This window comes from Microtus oregoni, unplaced genomic scaffold, assembly GCF_018167655.1.
Source record: "Microtus oregoni isolate MIOR12 unplaced genomic scaffold, Mior012 000007F_ref0000211, whole genome shotgun sequence".
Taxonomy (NCBI): Eukaryota; Metazoa; Chordata; class Mammalia; order Rodentia; family Cricetidae; genus Microtus; species Microtus oregoni.
In genome coordinates, this window is record NW_024543066.1 from 46,141,490 (window position 1) to 46,158,819 (window position 17,330).

The window sequence follows — 17,330 nt, forward strand, 5'->3', positions numbered from 1 at the left end:
AGCCATTGGGGTGCTCACTGGGCTCTGACGGTCTTTGGTAGAGAGCCATGGGGTGCTCACTGGGCCCTGATGGTCTGAGGTAGAGAGCCATGGGGTGCTCACTGGGCTCTGGGGGTCTGAGGTAGAGAGCCGTGGGGTGCTCACTGGGCTCTGGGGGTCTGAGGTAGAGCCGTGGGGTGCTCACTGGGCTCTGATGGTCTGAGGTAGAGAGCCGTGGGGTGCTCACTTGGCTCTGGGGGTCTGAGGTAGAGCCGTGGGGTGCTCACTGGGCTCTGGGGGTCTGAGGTAGAGTCATGGGGGTGCTCACTGGGCTCTGATGGTCTGAGGTAGAGCCATTGGGGTGCTCACTGGGCTCTGATGGCCTGAGGTAGAGCCGTGGGGTGCTCACTGGGCTCTGGGGGTCTGAGGTAGAGTCATGGGGTGCTCACTGGGCTCTAGGGGTCTGAGGTAGAGCTGTGGGGTGCTCACTGGGCTCTAGGGGTCTGAGGTAGAGAGCCGTGGGGTGCTCACTGGGCTCTGGGGATCTGAGATAGAGAGCCGTGGGGTGCTCACTGGGCTCTGGGGGTCTGAGGTAGAGAGCCGTGGGGTGCTCACTGGGCTCTGATGGTCTGAGGTAGAGCCGTAGGGTGCTCACTGGGCTCTGGGGGTCTGAGGTAGAGCCATGGGGTGCTCACTGGGCTGTGGGGGTCTGAGGTAGAGCCGTGGGATGCTCACTGGGCTCTGATGGTCTGAGGTAGAGAGCCATGGGGTGCTCACTGGGCTCTGACGGTCTTTGGTAGAGAGCCGTGGGGTGCTCACTGGGCTCTGGGGGTCTGAGGTAGAGCCGTAGGGGTGCTCACTGGGCTGTGGAGGTCTGAGGTAGAGCCATGGGGTGCTCACTGGGCTCTGGGGGTCTGAGGTACAGCCATGGGGTGCTCACTGGGCTCTGGGGGTCTGAGGTAGAGCCATGGGATACCCACTGGGCTCTGATGGTCTGAGGTAGAGCCATGGGATGCCCACTGGGCTTCCTGTGCATCATGCTGTGTGAATGAAAGAGAGGTGACTCTTACATGGGAGCTGGCCATGGGGAGAGTGGAAAGGAGCCTTTGGTCAGTAAATACAAGAGGACAGCTTTCACAGATGCCAAGGGAAGTCGATGACTGAGGTGGGCCAGACATCTTTCCCAATTAATTTAGCTCAATTCAGGTATACCCTTCCTTTTTCTACTACTCTGTCTGTGGTGGGGTTCAAGGACAAGGGCGTGGTTGACTCTGGGTAAGGCAAAGTCACCTAGATGGCTAGAGTTCTAGAGACCAGAAACTGGCAGTGGATGACGTAGACAGGAAGTAGGTGTAGGAGATGCGGGGTAGTGAGGAGCCAGGAGGACGATGCTGGAAGGAACAGGGAGGACAGTGCTGGGAGGAACAGGGAGGACAGAGCCGGGAGGATCAGGGAGGAACAGGAAGGATGGTGCCAGGAGGATCAGGGAGGAACAGGGAGGCTGGAGCCGGGAGGAACAGGGAGGACAGCGCAGGGAGGATGGTGCTGGGAGGAGAAGGAGCAGGGAGGAGGACTGTGCCAGGAGGAGAAGGAGCAGAGAGGAGAAGGAGCAGGGAGGAGGACGGTGCCAGGAGGAGAAGGAGCAGGGAGGAGAAGGAGCAGAGAGGAGAAGGAGCAGAGAGGAGAAGGAGCAGAGAGGAGAAGGAGCAGGGAGGAGGACGGTGCCAGGAGGAGAAGGAGCAGGGAGGAGAAGGAGCAGGGAGGAGGACGGTGCCAGGAGGAGAAGGAGCAGAGAGGAGAAGGAGCAGGGAGGAGGACGGTGCTGGGAGGAGGACGGTGCTGGGAGGAGAAGGAGCAGGGAGGAGAAGGAGCAGGGAGGAGAAGGAGCAGGGAGGAGGACGGTGCCGGGAGGAGAGTGCCAGGAGTGTCTTTCCTCTTCATTCTAACCTGCCCAGATCCTGAGGTCCATGTCTTAGTGGAGTGGACTATGCTGGTCAGGAACCAGAGATGCAAAGTACCCTACTATAATCAAGCTTGGGGCAGCTCTTATCTAATAGTTTGGGGGCGGGGGTTTGTTCATGTGCGTGTGCCCATGTATTTGGAAGCCATAAGTCACTCTCAGGTGACATTCCTCAGGTGCCATCCACTTTGTTTTTGTCTTTTATTGGGATCCAGGGCTTGCCAAGTTGTCTAGGTTGGCTAGTCAGTAAACACCAGGGATCTCTCCCTAGCTTTTTAAACCTGGGTTCTGAACATTGAACTCAGGTCCCCAGGCTTGTAAAGCAGGCATCTCCCACCTTAATTAATGTGATCTAGATAACCTCTCACGTGCCTGGAGGGGCTTGTCTCCTAGGCAGTTCTAGTCTGTCAGGTTGACTGTGTTAGCATCACAGGTGGCAATGCTTAGTGACAGCCTTTGTAAGGAGCCATCAGGTGAATTAGGTGGGGTTGTCTTCCCTGCAGAGGAGGAGGCTAAGCAGGCACGTCCGACTGCGCGCGCCCGGCTGGAGAGGCCAAGCGTGGGCACTATCCCAAGGTGCCAGATGAGTCAAACTAGCAGTGAAAAGCAGGAAACGAGTGGTTTTATTCAATGTGGCCGTATTGGGAAGAGGGACAAAGAGATTCAGTGGACACCTCCCCCCACAAGCCCATCTTTGGGGTCCTGACGTGAGGTTTAGGTTAAAACAGAAGGCAAGAGTGTGCGTAACTGAGCAGTCCAGTCAAGGTGTCCATCCCTGATTCATCATTGTCTCAACCCCAGGCCCTTCCTGAGAAGTGGACCTGGCAGGCTCTCACAGCAGTGTGAGATCCTCAACTGTGTGGTGTGAGATCTCTGTAGGAAGCCGAGGTCCACAACTGTGTGGTGTGAGATCTCTGTAGGAAGACAGGCCCCTCAGGCTCTCAGAACCTGTGGTGTGAGATCTCTGTGGGAAGATGAGGCCCCTCAGGCTGGCATCTTTTCTTCCTCCCAGCATGATCCTCTTGGGAGAAATTCCAACTCCTGGGTACCTTGTTTCAACAGTCAAGGTGGACAGTGAGGGGCACAGCATCTCTCTAGAACATCCGCAGTCCTTTGTGCATGCTCATTACACACCCCACAAGTCACCTGGGCCCTAAGATAGCTTGGACTTGTGGTCCAACACAAAGCCATAACCTAAAACATGTTTTGTTTTGTTTTCAGCATAGCTGTGTGGTTCTTTGTAGATGATAACATTGTGTTGCAAAATCCAAAGGCAGGGTCATGTCTGGAACCTAAGCGTATACAAGTGCTTGGTCCACAGCTAGAACCTGGTTTGTAATCAGGTTTACCTGTTCCAAAGTCTGCTCAGAGTCAGGATTGCCGCTCCTCAACTCTGGCTACATAGTACTGAGTGCAGACACCAGAGGAAGTCACCCTTGGGAGCAGGACCCAGCTGTCCTGGAAGCTCTGTGGTCAGTCGGATGGGCTGCCTGTGTTGAGAGCCTTGTGCCCGGCAAAGCCCCTCTGGAAGTGTTTCTGTGCAGCTGGGTTTGCAGCTGTCATTTTCCTCCTAGGATTAGAGGCGGGCCTTTTTGTTACCCACAGTAGTTAGATTCTCTGTGGTCAGCGTTGACACCTTGGATGGGAGAGGCTCCTGTTGTCCCCCATCCCGTGCCTCCAGGAGACTGAAGGAAGTGAGGTGGGCTCTTGGGATGGGGCTGTGAGGTGTGGGAGGAGAAAAGAGTCCCAGGCCCAGGATGGGGCTTGCTGTACCACAGATAATTTTGCTTGGCCAGCTGGGAGGGAAGGGCATCTGTTGGCAGGTTGGGCTAGTGGCCAGCCCCTTAATTCCTCCTTGGCCAGCCTTGCTCTCGGGTTTCTGCTGAGTCATGCTCCTTCCTCCTCTTACTCCTAATTCCTGGATTTATTTGGCTCCTCCCTGGCCTTTGCACAACCCTGTATTAAGTTGGGCAGAGGAGCGCCTCAGCCACAAAGAACTGTATTTCCTAGAGCTGTTGATGAACAAGATGGCGCAGTTCTGCCCCAAACCTGTCTCCTAGGTTTCTCATCTTCTGCAGCCTCAAACAATGACTGACTAATCCTTCCTTTTGGCACTGGGTAAGGAATGCAAAGTGTGTGTGGGTGGGTGGGGGTGTGTAGAAAAACCCTAGACTCCCAGCCCTGTGCCCTCCAACTTGAATGCGCCTGGCCTGGGCTAACTCCTGTAGGGAAGCTGTCTGTACAGTCTCAGCGGTGGGTCCTTCATTCGGTCAGGGAGAGGAACAGTCCAGGTTACTGTGGATATCTGGAGGACTGGGGTGCTGTGCAAGCCAAGGGAGAGGCTTCTCTGGGCTCCTCTCAGCTCTCCACAGCAGAGCCAGAGCCGTGGTTCAGAGCCACAGAACCAATAAGCAAGGGCCACAGCATCATCTGTCCCTGTCCTTGCAGGGGCTGTCCATGAGGCTACAGTACCTCCAGGAGCACGCAGCTCCCTTCTCTGCCTTCCTCACCGACAGCTTTGGCCGGCAGCACAGTTACCTGCGGATCTCTCTCACGGAGAAGTGCAACCTCCGATGTGAGTCACCTGGGCCAGCTCTGGGCCACTGCCCCTCTGCCGAAGTGACAGCTTCATATCCGAAAGTCTTCCTCAGCCCTCCCCTTCCCACTCACCTCCCCTCATTGGCAGCTGGTTGAAGTTTGCTTCAACACAGGGTTTAAGTTTGCTTTCAGATTGTAGAAGCTAGGTTGTCCGAGAGATGAGATTTGGAAAAACTTGTGTTTGGGTTTAGGGATAAAAGTAGGTCTGAGCTGTTCTCCTCTCCAGAGCTCTTTCCTCCTGTTTCCCTTCAGAACCCGAAGCCCAAGACATGGCCTAGGGTGTGTGTGGAGGGAAGTGGGGTGCAGACATTGCAGATGAGTGATAAATATACCCATAGCCATGAAATGCCCAGTCCTGTGTTGGACCAGCTACAGCCACACCAACACACAGAACTATGTAGTCCTGGGACTGCTCTTGGGGGGGGGGGGGGTGTCCGCCGCTGGAGACTTGCAGTGTGGCCTTCCTCCTTTCTTCCCTTTCAGCCCTGTTCTCCCTCTAAGCCCCACTTACCTGTTTCCTTGTTTTTCTCTTGCCTCTCCTCCTGCCCCTACTATATTTCTCAATAAGAAATATTGAGTAAGTAAATGCATATGTATTTGGTAAATGGTTAACCAAACAAGATATACTACACATGTGCTATCCTGTTCTCATCGTCTCTTTAGTCTTGAGGTCCAGATGTGCATTCAGTGGGCATTTGGCTTTGTGACTCCGAGAAGCGTTTCCAACCTTCTGATATTGTTAGATGTTGATGTTTACAAAGAGCACACTGAGAATCTGGTAGCTGAGTTCCAGAGAAACAACCCCCCCACACACACACACACACGCACAATTGTAGGGGCCCAGAAGATGGCTCAGTCAGTAAGTACTTGCCATACAAGCATGAAAACCTGAATTCAATTTTCAGAATCCATGATTTTTTTTTTTTTTTTAGTAGGGTGTGGAAGTGCTTTCTTAACCCAGTTTTGGGAAGGCAGGGTTAGGTGGACTCCTCGACTGGCCAGCCAGTGTAGCTCAATAAGCAAGCGCCCCATAAAAGTAAGACCCTGTCTTATAAAATATGCTGGAGAGTGAGTAAGGAGGACACCCCAGGTTGACCTTTGGCCTCTACATGCACACAGGCACTTGCACATATACGTGTACACATACCCACATTTGCAGAAAAAAAAAAGTCACAATGTTTTGAGTTTGTGTTTTTGTATTGGACCATGCTGATAGCCACTTGGTTTATCGACAGGGATGGACATGTCTGAGTCTAGCCTGACTCTTGATAAAGGCAGCCTGCAGAAAGTGATGGTAGGAAATGGTTCCCTACCTCCACAGCTCATCTGCTTACCCAGCTCTGCTCCTTCATCTTGACAAGGAACCCCTAGGTTTTCCAGCCTGGTGCAAGTCTGCAGCTAGGCTGGATCTGGGCACACTGTGGTGACAGAGGCAGTGACGCTCACCAAGCCCACATCATTCCCTTCATCTCAGGCAAGTGCAGAGGAGGTGACTTCACCACTGCTACACAGAATGAGAATGGACTATGCTAACCAACACAGGCCCACGGCCCGGGCCTTTGGAGGTCTTCCTAGGCTAGTCTGCCCAGCTGCCTTCAGAGTGAAGGAGCCAGCCTCTCGGGCATTCCCCTGCTCTGAGCCATGCTCTGCTTTTTGCCCATTTTATCAACCCATGCTCAGCTCCCTGATGGAGGGATAGTAAGGCCAGATGACAGGGACATGAGAAATGCCAAGTGAGTTTGTAGCGTTGAGATGGGGCTCAGGTCTGCAGTTAGCCTGTTAAGGAGCAGGGGCATCTTCTCCACCTGCCTGCCACACCTGTCCCCCACCTCTTCACCCCTTCCTTTTCTCAGGCCGGTATTGCATGCCTGAGGAGGGTGTGTCCCTGACCCCCAAGGCTGACCTACTGACCACAGAGGAGATCCTGACCCTTGCTCGGCTCTTTGTGAAGGAAGGCGTGGATAAGATCCGTCTCACAGGTGGAGAACCGCTCATCCGGCCGGATGTGGTGGACATTGTGGGTGAGTTGGATAAATGTCATTTGCTGTTTCCCTCTCCTGTCTCGTCCAGTTGGACACCAGTGCTAACTAATGCTGATTTGGCCGTTGTCACTCCTGTTGACATCGAGTCCTGCAACACCCTCTAAGACAGCTGCTATTTATTCTGTTTTGATGAGAAATGATGGCAGTGAAGAGGTTCATCTTGCTCAAGGTCTCGGCTACTGGACCCAAGTCAGTGTTCAGAGTCCTCATCAGGAGGCCCCCGTGACCAGGCTCCTGCTAGCCACTACTCTGCCCCTTCCCCCTCTCTGACCAGGAGCTTGTAATTTGCCCTCTGTTGGGTCCCTGCTCAGGTTTTCTCAGCTCAGCAGGACCTTGACCTCTCTGCCTCCAGTGCATCCTCATGTTCTTCTAGCCACTCTTTCTCTCAGACCCTGGCCAGCTACGGGCTGCGAACACCTGGATTTTGTTGTGTTTTTAAGCTTGGTTTTTAGTGTGTGTGTGTGTGTGTGTGTGTGTGTGTGTGTGTGTGTGCTCGCGCACACACGCACAAGAATGCAGTGCCCAAAGAGGCCATAAGGAGGGCATCAGATCTCCTGGAGCTGGAGTTAGAGGCACCTGTGAGCTACCTGATAGTGAATAGATACCAAACTCCAGTCCTCCGGAAGGGTAATGGGTGCTCTCAGCCACTGAGCTGTCCCTTGAAACTCGCCAGGTGGTAGCATTTGGTCTCAAGGGTCTTTTCTGCAGTGTGTTAAGAAGGTCATGCACTATCTTCTTATGGTTTCATTGTCATTGAGGAGTGGTGTCACTTCATTTGGTTCTTGCTTCTATAAAGTAATTGATCTTTTTTCTCTGAAAGTTCTTGGTGTTCATATGGTTTCCTTGAATTTTAAAAAAAGTTTATATACCATGAACAGGCTCTTCCTTTGTGTCCTGCTGGCATTCAGTGTGGTTCTCAGAAGCTTGGGTAAACATCTTCCCATTATTTGTGTAATACTGTGTTCTTTATATTGCCTTTTTTTCTTTATGGTGTCTATTATCTGGGTGTTACCCCGTCTCCTGACTTGCACATTTTCAATTTATATACACATATATGTTAAGAATGTCATACAATCGTCTCTTTAAGGCAAGAATTGTTTCTGAGAAGTCTAATGTCACTTTAAGATACACACAAACATACATATAGATATGTGCATATATATCTTTAGTGTGTGTGTGTGTGTGTGTGTGTGTGTGTGTGTGTGTGTGATGTTTTAGGCAAGGTCTCATTAACCCAGGCTGGCCTCATGCTCCCTATGTAACCAAAGATGACCTTGAACTTCTGCCTCACCTCTCAAGTGCAGGTAAATGACCCAGCTTAAATGGTCCTTTGATTTCAGATTTCCTCATTCTTTTTTCTTGGGAGGGCAGCCATTTTCTCCTGATCACTGATTTCTCCTTCTCTTTCCACGTGACTCTATCATTGTTCCCCAATGCTGAGATTGTCTTTACCATAATCATTTTCTGGCTTTCTTTCCAAAGATTAAAGATGCAGCCTTTGTAATAAAGCTCATCCAGTTTACATTAGAGTGTGGGAAATTGCCATGTAATGCTCTGTAAAGCAGAGTAAGTTTGTTTTTGAAATTCAGTCTGCTGCACTCTGAAGATCACTTTGCTGTCACTGACTTTGAAGCCTGTGCCTTGCTGCCCTTTGACTCCTTTCAGTGTCATAAAAGGCTTGAGGAATGCAGCCTCTTAATCTTCTCCAAATTTAATTCAAAATGTTAATATTTTTATCTATTATATGTATCATTGTGCTGAAGAGTCTTTTGTCAAGCCAGGGTCATCCAGATTGGTCTATAGGCAAGTCTATGGGACATATTTTTTTTTTTTTTTTTGATTAGTGATTGATGGTGGAGGGCCCAGCCCATTCTAGGTGGGCCACCTGGGCTGGTGGTCCTGGGTTCTATAAGAAAGTGGGTAGAGTGTGCCCCAGGGAGCAAGGCAGTAAACAGCACCCCTCCATGGCCTCCAGGTTCCTGCCCCGCCTTGGCTTCCTTCAGTGATGGGCTGTGATCAGATCGTAGAAGCCAAGTAAATCCTTTCCTCCTCTGGCTGCTTTAGAAAAGGTCTTCATCGCATGCGTGGAAAGCCTGCTAGGGCGGTCTCAAGTTTGCTGCGTCTGTCTCGTGTTTGCTGCGTCTCTTGTGTTTGCTGATTTTTGACAAGATTTTAAATTAGGACTCTAGATTTGTCGTGGGTGGGGTGGAGGTGTGGATCCGCATGGTCTATGCACATGGGTGGAGGCCACAGGAAGACATCTGTCCTGCTGTATCACCCTCCACTTTATTCCCTTGAGACAGAGTCCCTAACTGTGCCGGAGCTAGGCTGGCAGCCAACAAGCCCCCCATCCTGTCTCTGTCCCCCACGGTGCTGGGTGTAGACTTGTTGGGGTTACAGGTAATAATGGCCGCATGCAGCTGGTTTTTATGAAGTGTTAGGGTTTGACCTCAGCTTTCTCTTTCCCTTTTCTTTCTATCTTTCTTTCCTTTTTTAAAATCATTTTGTTTGAATGGGAAGGGAGGACAGTGAGGGTGAGGGAGGGAGAGAAATAGGTCCCTTCGTTTAGCCTCAAGTGAGGTCCCCTATGTCTGTGTTCTGTGGGGATGTGGCTTGTGCAGACTTCCCGTAGTCCTCTGGCTGTGAAGGCTCAAGCAAAGCAGAGTGGCAGGTCCTCCCAGAACCTGACAAAGGGCTCATTCATGGCTGTTATTGCCTGTCTTCAGGCCTCTAAAGGTCTTGACTCCCGCAGCGTTCCGTCCACGAGGAGAGGCTGGAGGAGGAGACACCTGAGGTTGGTCAGTGCTGTGATCCTCACCTGTTTCCAGTAGTGCATGGCAGCTTCCCAGACTTCTCCAGTGGTCTCTCAGATGAGCTCACCAAGTCCTTCAGAAAGAGACAAGTCCCATAATCGGGACTATTGTGCTGAGGAGTGGCTGAGGGCCCAACAGAGCTATCCTCACCTGCCTTGCTGTCCCGTAGCCATGCAGATTCTCTGCCGGTCCCCTCCATCCAGGCCATGCCACATTCTTACCACTGTCCACCTTCCTGCAAGTTCCTCAATTATTTTTTTAAGTTGTTAGGATGTGGTGATTTGGCCACGAGAGCTCATAACCTCTCTCTGTCTGACTCTCTGTCTCTGTCTCTCTCTCTCTCAAACAGCAAGTGTTACTTTCTTTTAGTGAAAGGAACATATTTTGCTGTTGGCCGCTGTGAGGCTGTCTGACATCTGTGTAGGTGTGTGTCCCGACCGCCTCTCTCCTCTGTCCTGTTGCTGATTTAGATCTGCCCTGCCCCTTGTATAGACGTTAGTTACTTTTTTGTGCCTGTTACCAGTACCTAACAAAAAGCAACTTACAGGAAGAGATTTATTTTAGTGCACAGTTTGACGGTAGGGAAGGACGATGACTGGGGCCATGGTGGCAGAAGCTTGCTCTATGTCAGGAAGCAGAGACTGGTCAAACTAGGGCCAACTAGCACCCCCTCTACAGCCCTGGGTTCTATAAAAAAGGCTGAACAAGCCAGTAAGCAGCCCCCCTCACCCCCCATGCCTCTGCATTAGCTCCTGCCTCCAGGTAGCTACCTTGGTTGAGTTTCTGCTCTCTGTTTTTGATGATGAACTGTTCCATGGAACTGTGAGTGAAATAACCAGTTTCCTGTACAACTGCCTTTGGTCATGTGCTTCATCACAGCCATAGAAACCCTAATTAGGACACCCACATTGTAAAAGAAAACTTGTTCGTTATAGAAAAATGATAGCTTTTTTTTTAGTCTTTGTATAGGCTGACACTGGATAACTGACTTTGTGTTGCTGCAGGGAACATTCAGGCGACTGATTTCACAGAGAGGGTGAGCTCTTTGAATGACAGTTTTGGAGATTCAAACTCAGGGTCAGGTGGGCCCCTGGCTTCTGATCTGGGGAAGGCTGGAGGATGTGTCACCCTCTGGAGCCAGGAACAGAGGATGCTCAGAGCTTCTAGGTCTTCCTTAACCACCCTCCCACCCCCATCCCAACAGCCTAAAAGTCTCTCTTTAGGTTCTACCTCTTACAGGCTCCATTAACACCCTCCGCCATGGCCTAAGGGTCTCTCTTTAGGGTCCACCTCTTACAGCTCCATTACCCCTCACACGGCCTAAGGGTCTCTCTTTAGGGGGTCCACCTCTTCCAGGCTCCATTACCACCCCCCATGCCTAAGGGTCTCTCTTTAGGATCCACCTCTTCCAGGCTCCATTACCTCCTAACCGCTCCACTCTAGGGACCAGCCCTTCACCACACAGGACCTTCAGGGACATTGGCCTGCAGACTGTAGTTCCCAGTGCATCTTCTAGGCATTATTGGATCTGACTGACCACAGTGGATGTTTTCAGCCCCACCATTTTCTTTCCTCTGGACTTTTGTGTATAGTTCTTTAAGGTTCCTTCTGCCCTGGGGGCTAGGGAGGTGACATAGTCAGTGAAGGGCTTACTGTGCTAGCATGGGGACCCATGTGAACAGCAGGTATGGCGGTGGGCTCTGCAGTACCCGTGCTGGGTAGGAGTGGGGACAGCAGGATCTGTGGGGGACCATGTGGAGAGTGATTGAGGACAACACCTGCCATCGAGTTCTGATTCCCATGTCTCCAGCCCTGTCGCTGTGCTTACTGGCTTTGTGAATTAAAGAAATTTCCTAAAGCCTTTTTCCTTGTCTACTAAATGAGGAACAATCCTTGTTCTGCAACTTCAGCAAGCTAATCTGTATGATGCTCTTAGCAGAGCACCTAGCCCAGGGTGAGCCCCCAAGTCAGGGAGAACAACAGCCCCGGGTGAGCCCTCTACCCAGGGTAATCACACAGCTTAGGGTGAGCACCCAGCCAAAAACAAGCACCCAGCACAATGTGAGCACCCACCTACGGAGAGCACACAGCCTAGAGTGAGCACCCAATGTGTCTTAGGATTTCTATGGCAGTGAAGAGCCACCATGACCATGACAGCTTTTATAAAGGAAAACATTTAATTGGGGCTGGTTTACAGCTTCAGAGGCAGCAAGCACGGCAGCACACAGACAGGCGTGGTGCTGGAGAAGGAGCTGAGAGTTCTTGCATCTTGACTCACACAGAACTGGAGGTGGTCTGAGACACTGGGTGGTATCTTGAGCATATGAGACCTCAAAACCTGCCTCCACAGTGACACACTTCCTCCAACAAAGTCACACCTCCTAATAGCGCCATTCCCTTTGGGACACTTTTTTTTTTCAAACCACCACACCGTTCATCTGTTGGTTATCTTTATTCTGGTTCTTATTTGTATGAGTGCTTTTGCCTGTATGTATATATGTATGTATGCCACATGTGTGTTGGTTCCTGATGAGGTCAGAGAAGGCTTTAGCCCCCTGGAACTAGAGTTACAGTGGTGGTAAGCTGCGGCGTGAGTGCTGGGATCTGAACCTGGCTTTTCTGCAAGAGAAACAAGTGCTCTTTGTAGCTGAGCCATTTGTCCAGCCTCTCACCCGGGTTTATTTCCACACTTGTTACCAAGCCCAGCGGAAGCCCCTTTATACTCCTGCCCCTTTCCCAGGGAAAACAGCCTGATGCTTTCCTTCTGTCTCCCTAGCACAACTTCATCGACTAGAAGGGCTGAGAACCATTGGTGTCACCACCAACGGCATCAACCTAGCCCGGCTGCTGCCCCAGCTCCAGCAGGCAGGGCTCAACGCTGTTAACATCAGCCTGGACACTCTGGTTCCTGCCAAGTTTGAGTTCATCGTCCGCAGAAAAGGTGATCAGACAGACTGGAGTGTGGGTCTCCCCAGGGCTCTGCCGCGCTCTGTATGCGGCAGGGTAGTCACTTCCTCCCAGTGTCTGGATCATGTACGTGCTCTCAGTAAGGCATGTGACGGATTAATACCAAAGCCAGGTTGTGGGCCTAGCTGGGGTGGAAGGGACCGCTCTGAGGTGTCAGGCCAGGGTGTCACTCTGTGCCCATCTAGACTCAAGCCTCCCTTCCTCACATCCTCCTCCAAATATTCTCACCCATGCTGGTGACTTCTTTTGACCATGGGTACCCCACCCTCCTATTTTTGGGGTGTGGATAGTCCGTCACTGAGGACTCTGGAAGGTCAGAGGGGTGCTGGAAAAGGCAGCTCTCCATTCTCTTTCTTCAAAGAGTGTCAACAGCAGCCATGCCGTTATCCTCCTTCCCGGCCCAGGTGTGCAGCTTCCTGCTTGCAGCCTTCCAGAAGGTTTTTTTTTTTTTAATTTATTTATTTATTATGTATACAATATTCTGTTTTGCGTGTATGCCTGCAGGACAGAAGAGGGCACCAGACCTCATTACAGATGGTTGTGAGCCACCATGTGGTTGCTGGGAATTGAACTCAGGACCTTTGGAAGAGCAGGCAATGCTCTTAACCATTGAGCCATCTCTCCAGCCCCATAAAAGTCTGGCTGAGGCTCCTCCCTCTGGAGAGGGCTGTATCACCCACTTTGATGAAATTCAAAGTGTAGCAATATAGTTTTAATGTGCTTATTTATTTCTATTTTATTTTTGTGTGTGGGCATGTGTGTAAGGGTATTACTGTGGGGGTGTGTGGGCATGTGTGTAAGGATATTACTGTGAGTGTGTGTGGACATGTGTGTAAGGATATTACTGTGGGTGTGTGTGGACATGTGTGTAAAGGTATTACTGTGGGTGTGTGGGCATGTGTGTAAGGATATTACTGTGGGTGTGTGGGCATGTGTGTAAGGATATTACTGTGGGTGTGTGGGCATGTGTGTAAGGATATTACTGTGGGTACATGTGGGCATGTGTGTAAGGATATTACTGTGGGTGTGTGTGTAAGGATATTACTGTGGGTGTGTGTGGGCATGTGTGTAAGGATATTACTGTGGGTGTGTGTGGGCATGTGTGTAAGGATATTACTGTGGGTGTGTGTGGGCATGTGTGTAAGGATATTACTGTGAGTGTGTGTGGGCATGTGTGTAAGGATATTACTGTGGGTGTGTGTGGGCATGTGTGTAAGGATATTACTGTGGGTGTGTGTGGACATGTGTGTAAGGATATTACTGTGGGTACATGTGGGCATGTGTGTAAGGATATTACTGTGGGTGGGTGTGGGCATGTGTGTAAGGATATTACTGTGAGTGTGTGTGGGCATGTGTGTAAGGATATTACTGTGAGTGTGTGTGGGCATGTGTGTAAGGATATTACTGTGGGTACATGTGGGCATGTGTGTAAGGATATTACTGTGAGTGTGTGTGGGCATGTGTGTAAGGATATTACTGTGAGTGTGTGTGGGCATGTGTGTAAGGATATTACTGTGAGTGTGTGTGGGCATGTGTGTAAGGATATTACTGTGAGTGTGTGTGGGCATGTGTGTAAGGATATTACTGTGGGTACATGTGGGCATGTGTGTAAGGATATTACTGTGGGTGTGTGTGGGCATGTGTGTAAGGATATTACTGTGGGTACATGTGGGCATGTGTGTAAGGATATTACTGTGGGTGTGTGGGCATGTGTGTAAGGATATTACTGTGGGTGGGTGTGGATATGTGTGTAAAGATATTACTGTGGGTGCGTGTGGATGCAAAAGGACAGCCCCTACTGTTATCCTCTTGAGTTGTCCATTATGAATTTTTTGTGACAGCTTCTCTTGCTGGGATCAGGGATATACTAATTTAGATTAGTCTGGTTGGCCAGTGAGCCCTGGGACTTTCCTTCTCTCCACCCCCCAGGGTTGGGATTGTAAGCATGCCACTGTGTCCCACTTTTTTTTTTTTTTTTTTTTTTTTTTTGGTTTTTCGAGACAGGGTTTCTCTGTGGTTTTGGAGCCTGTCCTGGAACTAGCTCTTGTAGATCAGGCTGGTCTCGAACTCACAAAGATCCGCCTGCCTCTGCCTCCCAAGTGCTGGGATTAAAGGCGTGCGCCACCACCACCTGGCTTTGTGTCCCACTTTTTACATGTCATGGGATCAAACTCAGACTCATGCTTATGCATGAGATGGTTCCAGACCCTGCAGACTTCTGGGACAAAACCTACAAGCACATGCTGATCTCATGGTGTCCATTGAAGTGCCATGGAGCAGGAGAAGACTCAGCAGAGAGGACCTCTCAAGGGAGAGATGGTTCTGCTGGCCTGGTGGCACAGGATCTAGGGTCCTTCCTCTGAGGAAGCTGTGACCAGAACAGAAAGCAGAAGGCTGGGAGGTAGAAGTGGAAGGGGTGCTTCAAGCTGAGCCCCTTCTGTGTTCTCTCCCTCCCTTATCTCCTTCCCTAGCCCACATCCCTTCCCCAGGCTCACATCCGACACCAGGGAGCCATCCCCTCCCAACCCCAGTGTGCTCTGACATTCACCTGCCTCTGAAGGGAACACACCAGTGAGAGAGGGTCCTACGTCATACAAGGTGGAGTGTGAAGACTGCAGCAGGGCCTCAGTTTCCCCATCAGCTAGATCATGAGTCAGCTAACCGTGTCCCACAGGCCACATCCAGCTCATAGCCTCTTTTTGTACAGCCTTAGAGGCAGAAGTGGGTTTTACAGATAACACTTGTAATCATTAATCACTGAGGACATGACCTGTGAACCCCAGTTAAACAATATTGACTCCCTGGGAAAAAAGTCTTTCCTCTATCCCACGTTAAGCAAAGCCACACGGAACTTTTGAGATAGTAAAATAGCTCTAATTTCAAGGGACCTGATGCCCTCTTCTGACCTCCAGCAGCACCAGGGACACATGTGAGATACAGATACACATGCAGGCTAAACAAACATGTACATAAAACTAGATAAAAAAAAAAAAGACAACAGATCAAGAAAGACAGCTCCGAGAAATGACGCCCCAGATGTTTTGGCCTCTGCTTGTGCATACATCCCCAGCAAATACATGAACATGCACACATACCTACAAACCTGCAAAAATAAATGTAAATAAAAATAAAACCCATATTGCTTTACTTTGACATTAGTAAAAACACACTTCATATCATGTATCCACATAGAATCTGGCCACTGCCTCTCGGTTTGCATAACCTGAACTGTTTGTTGTCCAGCCCTCTGGCCCATGAGAGAAAACTCTTGCTGGTCATCGAGCCAGACGGCCTCTCAGGATTCTCTGTCTTACACGGCTGTGGTGGTTCCCTGGAGAAGGAGGGAGTCCCTGAATCCTTTGCTTCCTCCTCTCTGCAGGCTTCCACAAAGTCATGGAGGGTATCCACAGAGCCATTGAGCTGGGTTACAAGCCTGTGAAGGTAAGGATCTGCCAACCCCTGCTGACTGCTTCCTCCCTTCCTGAGCCTACCAGGCAGGGGGACCGTGGGTCCATGACACTGGCCCTTGACAGTCCTCAGCCTGCCCAGTGGACGTGAACCTCTCACTGCTGCTGGCCAGGCCACGTCTAGCCCCCACTTCTCATCCCTCATTGGGAATAGAGAAAAGCAGTGGCCACTACGGAATACCCCGTCCGTGGAATAACGGGTGGCCAGAGGCACAGGCTGGAGCTGAGCAGTGCCACACCCCAGGGTCGTCCTCATGAGAACACGTTGGAGACAGCTCTCACTGCCCAGTTGTCCTTGGCCAGGTGAACTGTGTGGTGATGCGAGGCCTGAATGAAGACGAGCTTCTGGACTTCGTGGCCTTGACAGAGGGTCTTCCCTTGGATGTGCGCTTCATTGAGTACATGCCGTTTGACGGTGAGTGATGAGGGCTTGGTCGGTCCAGGGACCTCAGGGCTGTCCCAGGTACTGCTACCCCCTGGGTTGGTGGCAGGATGGTGTGGGATGCTCTGGGGTCAGGTGTGGATGTGATCTGATCCTCGGGCAGGGTCCCCTTCATCTTTGGTTCAAAAGCTCCCCCTGCCACCCACAACCAAATGCAGGTAACAAGTGGAACTTCAGGAAGATGGTTAGCTACAAGGAGATGCTGGACACCATTCGGCAGCAGTGGCCAGGGCTGGAGAAGCTGCCAGAGGAGGACTCCAGCACAGCCAAGGTTAGGGAGTGGGAGGGCAGTGCTGGGGATGCCCTGCCTCCATCCTGCTGGGTGCAGCAGAGGAACAGTGCACAGCGCAGCAGGGTGTGTTGCTTCAGAGAGCAGCCTAGAGTTAGACAGTAAGATTGAGTGGCATCAGAGGGCATGCTTTTGCAGGTAAATGGGGCAGTGCTGTCCCCCTCCTCCACGTGACCTTCTGTAGGCCTGCCATCCACAGATACCTCTATCCATAGCAACTCTTCTCCAGAGCAAGTCAGGCAGAGGCAGGGGCTTATGGGTCACCCAGCAAACTGTAAGAGAGCAGCAGAGTGAGGTCTTGACATCAACAAGGGGCATCCAGGAGTGAGGGAGAGCCCATGCTGTCCCTTCCACTACCTTCTCCCCTAGGCCTTTAAGATCCCTGGCTTCCAGGGCCAGATCAGCTTCATCACATCCATGTCAGAGCATTTCTGTGGGACCTGCAACCGGCTGCGCATCACAGCCGATGGGAACCTCAAGGTGAGCATCCTGCCCCTCCCACCTGAGCTCCTGATTAGAGGGGGCAGCCAGTGCCCAGTGGAGGGGCACTTGGGGTTTTGTTCGCAGACACCGTTGTTCTTTAGTCCTTCCTTCATTGGCTCTTCAGAGTAGCACCTGCTGTAGCAGGAGTCCTCTCCAGCCCTCGGTGCTGCGAGGATTGCTGTCCACGGTGTCATTCTGGTAGCCTTGCCACAGCAGGGACCCACTTCTGAGACCAGAACCCATTACTTGGCTGATTGTCACTCTTCAGGTTTGAGCTTGAGGCTGTGGAA

At 51.2% G+C, this 17,330-nt stretch overlaps 1 protein-coding gene across 3 annotated transcripts in view; it reads left to right on the plus strand.

Annotated features, from left to right (window-relative positions):
* Mocs1 (molybdenum cofactor synthesis 1) overlaps positions 1-17,330 on the plus strand; it is a 28,597-nt gene that overhangs the window by 3,328 nt on the left and 7,939 nt on the right. For all 3 annotated transcript variants that reach the window (XR_005974623.1, XM_041655515.1, XM_041655514.1), the window contains exons 2-8: positions 4,388-4,514; positions 6,391-6,558; positions 12,169-12,333; positions 15,739-15,800; positions 16,130-16,241; positions 16,427-16,539; positions 16,927-17,037. Coding sequence is in view for 2 of the 3 variants with exons in the window: in XM_041655515.1 (XP_041511449.1) it covers positions 4,388-4,514; positions 6,391-6,558; positions 12,169-12,333; positions 15,739-15,800; positions 16,130-16,241; positions 16,427-16,539; positions 16,927-17,037 (858 nt within the window). In the remaining variant the exon portion in view is untranslated. The remainder of the gene's footprint in view (positions 1-4,387; positions 4,515-6,390; positions 6,559-12,168; positions 12,334-15,738; positions 15,801-16,129; positions 16,242-16,426; positions 16,540-16,926; positions 17,038-17,330) is intronic.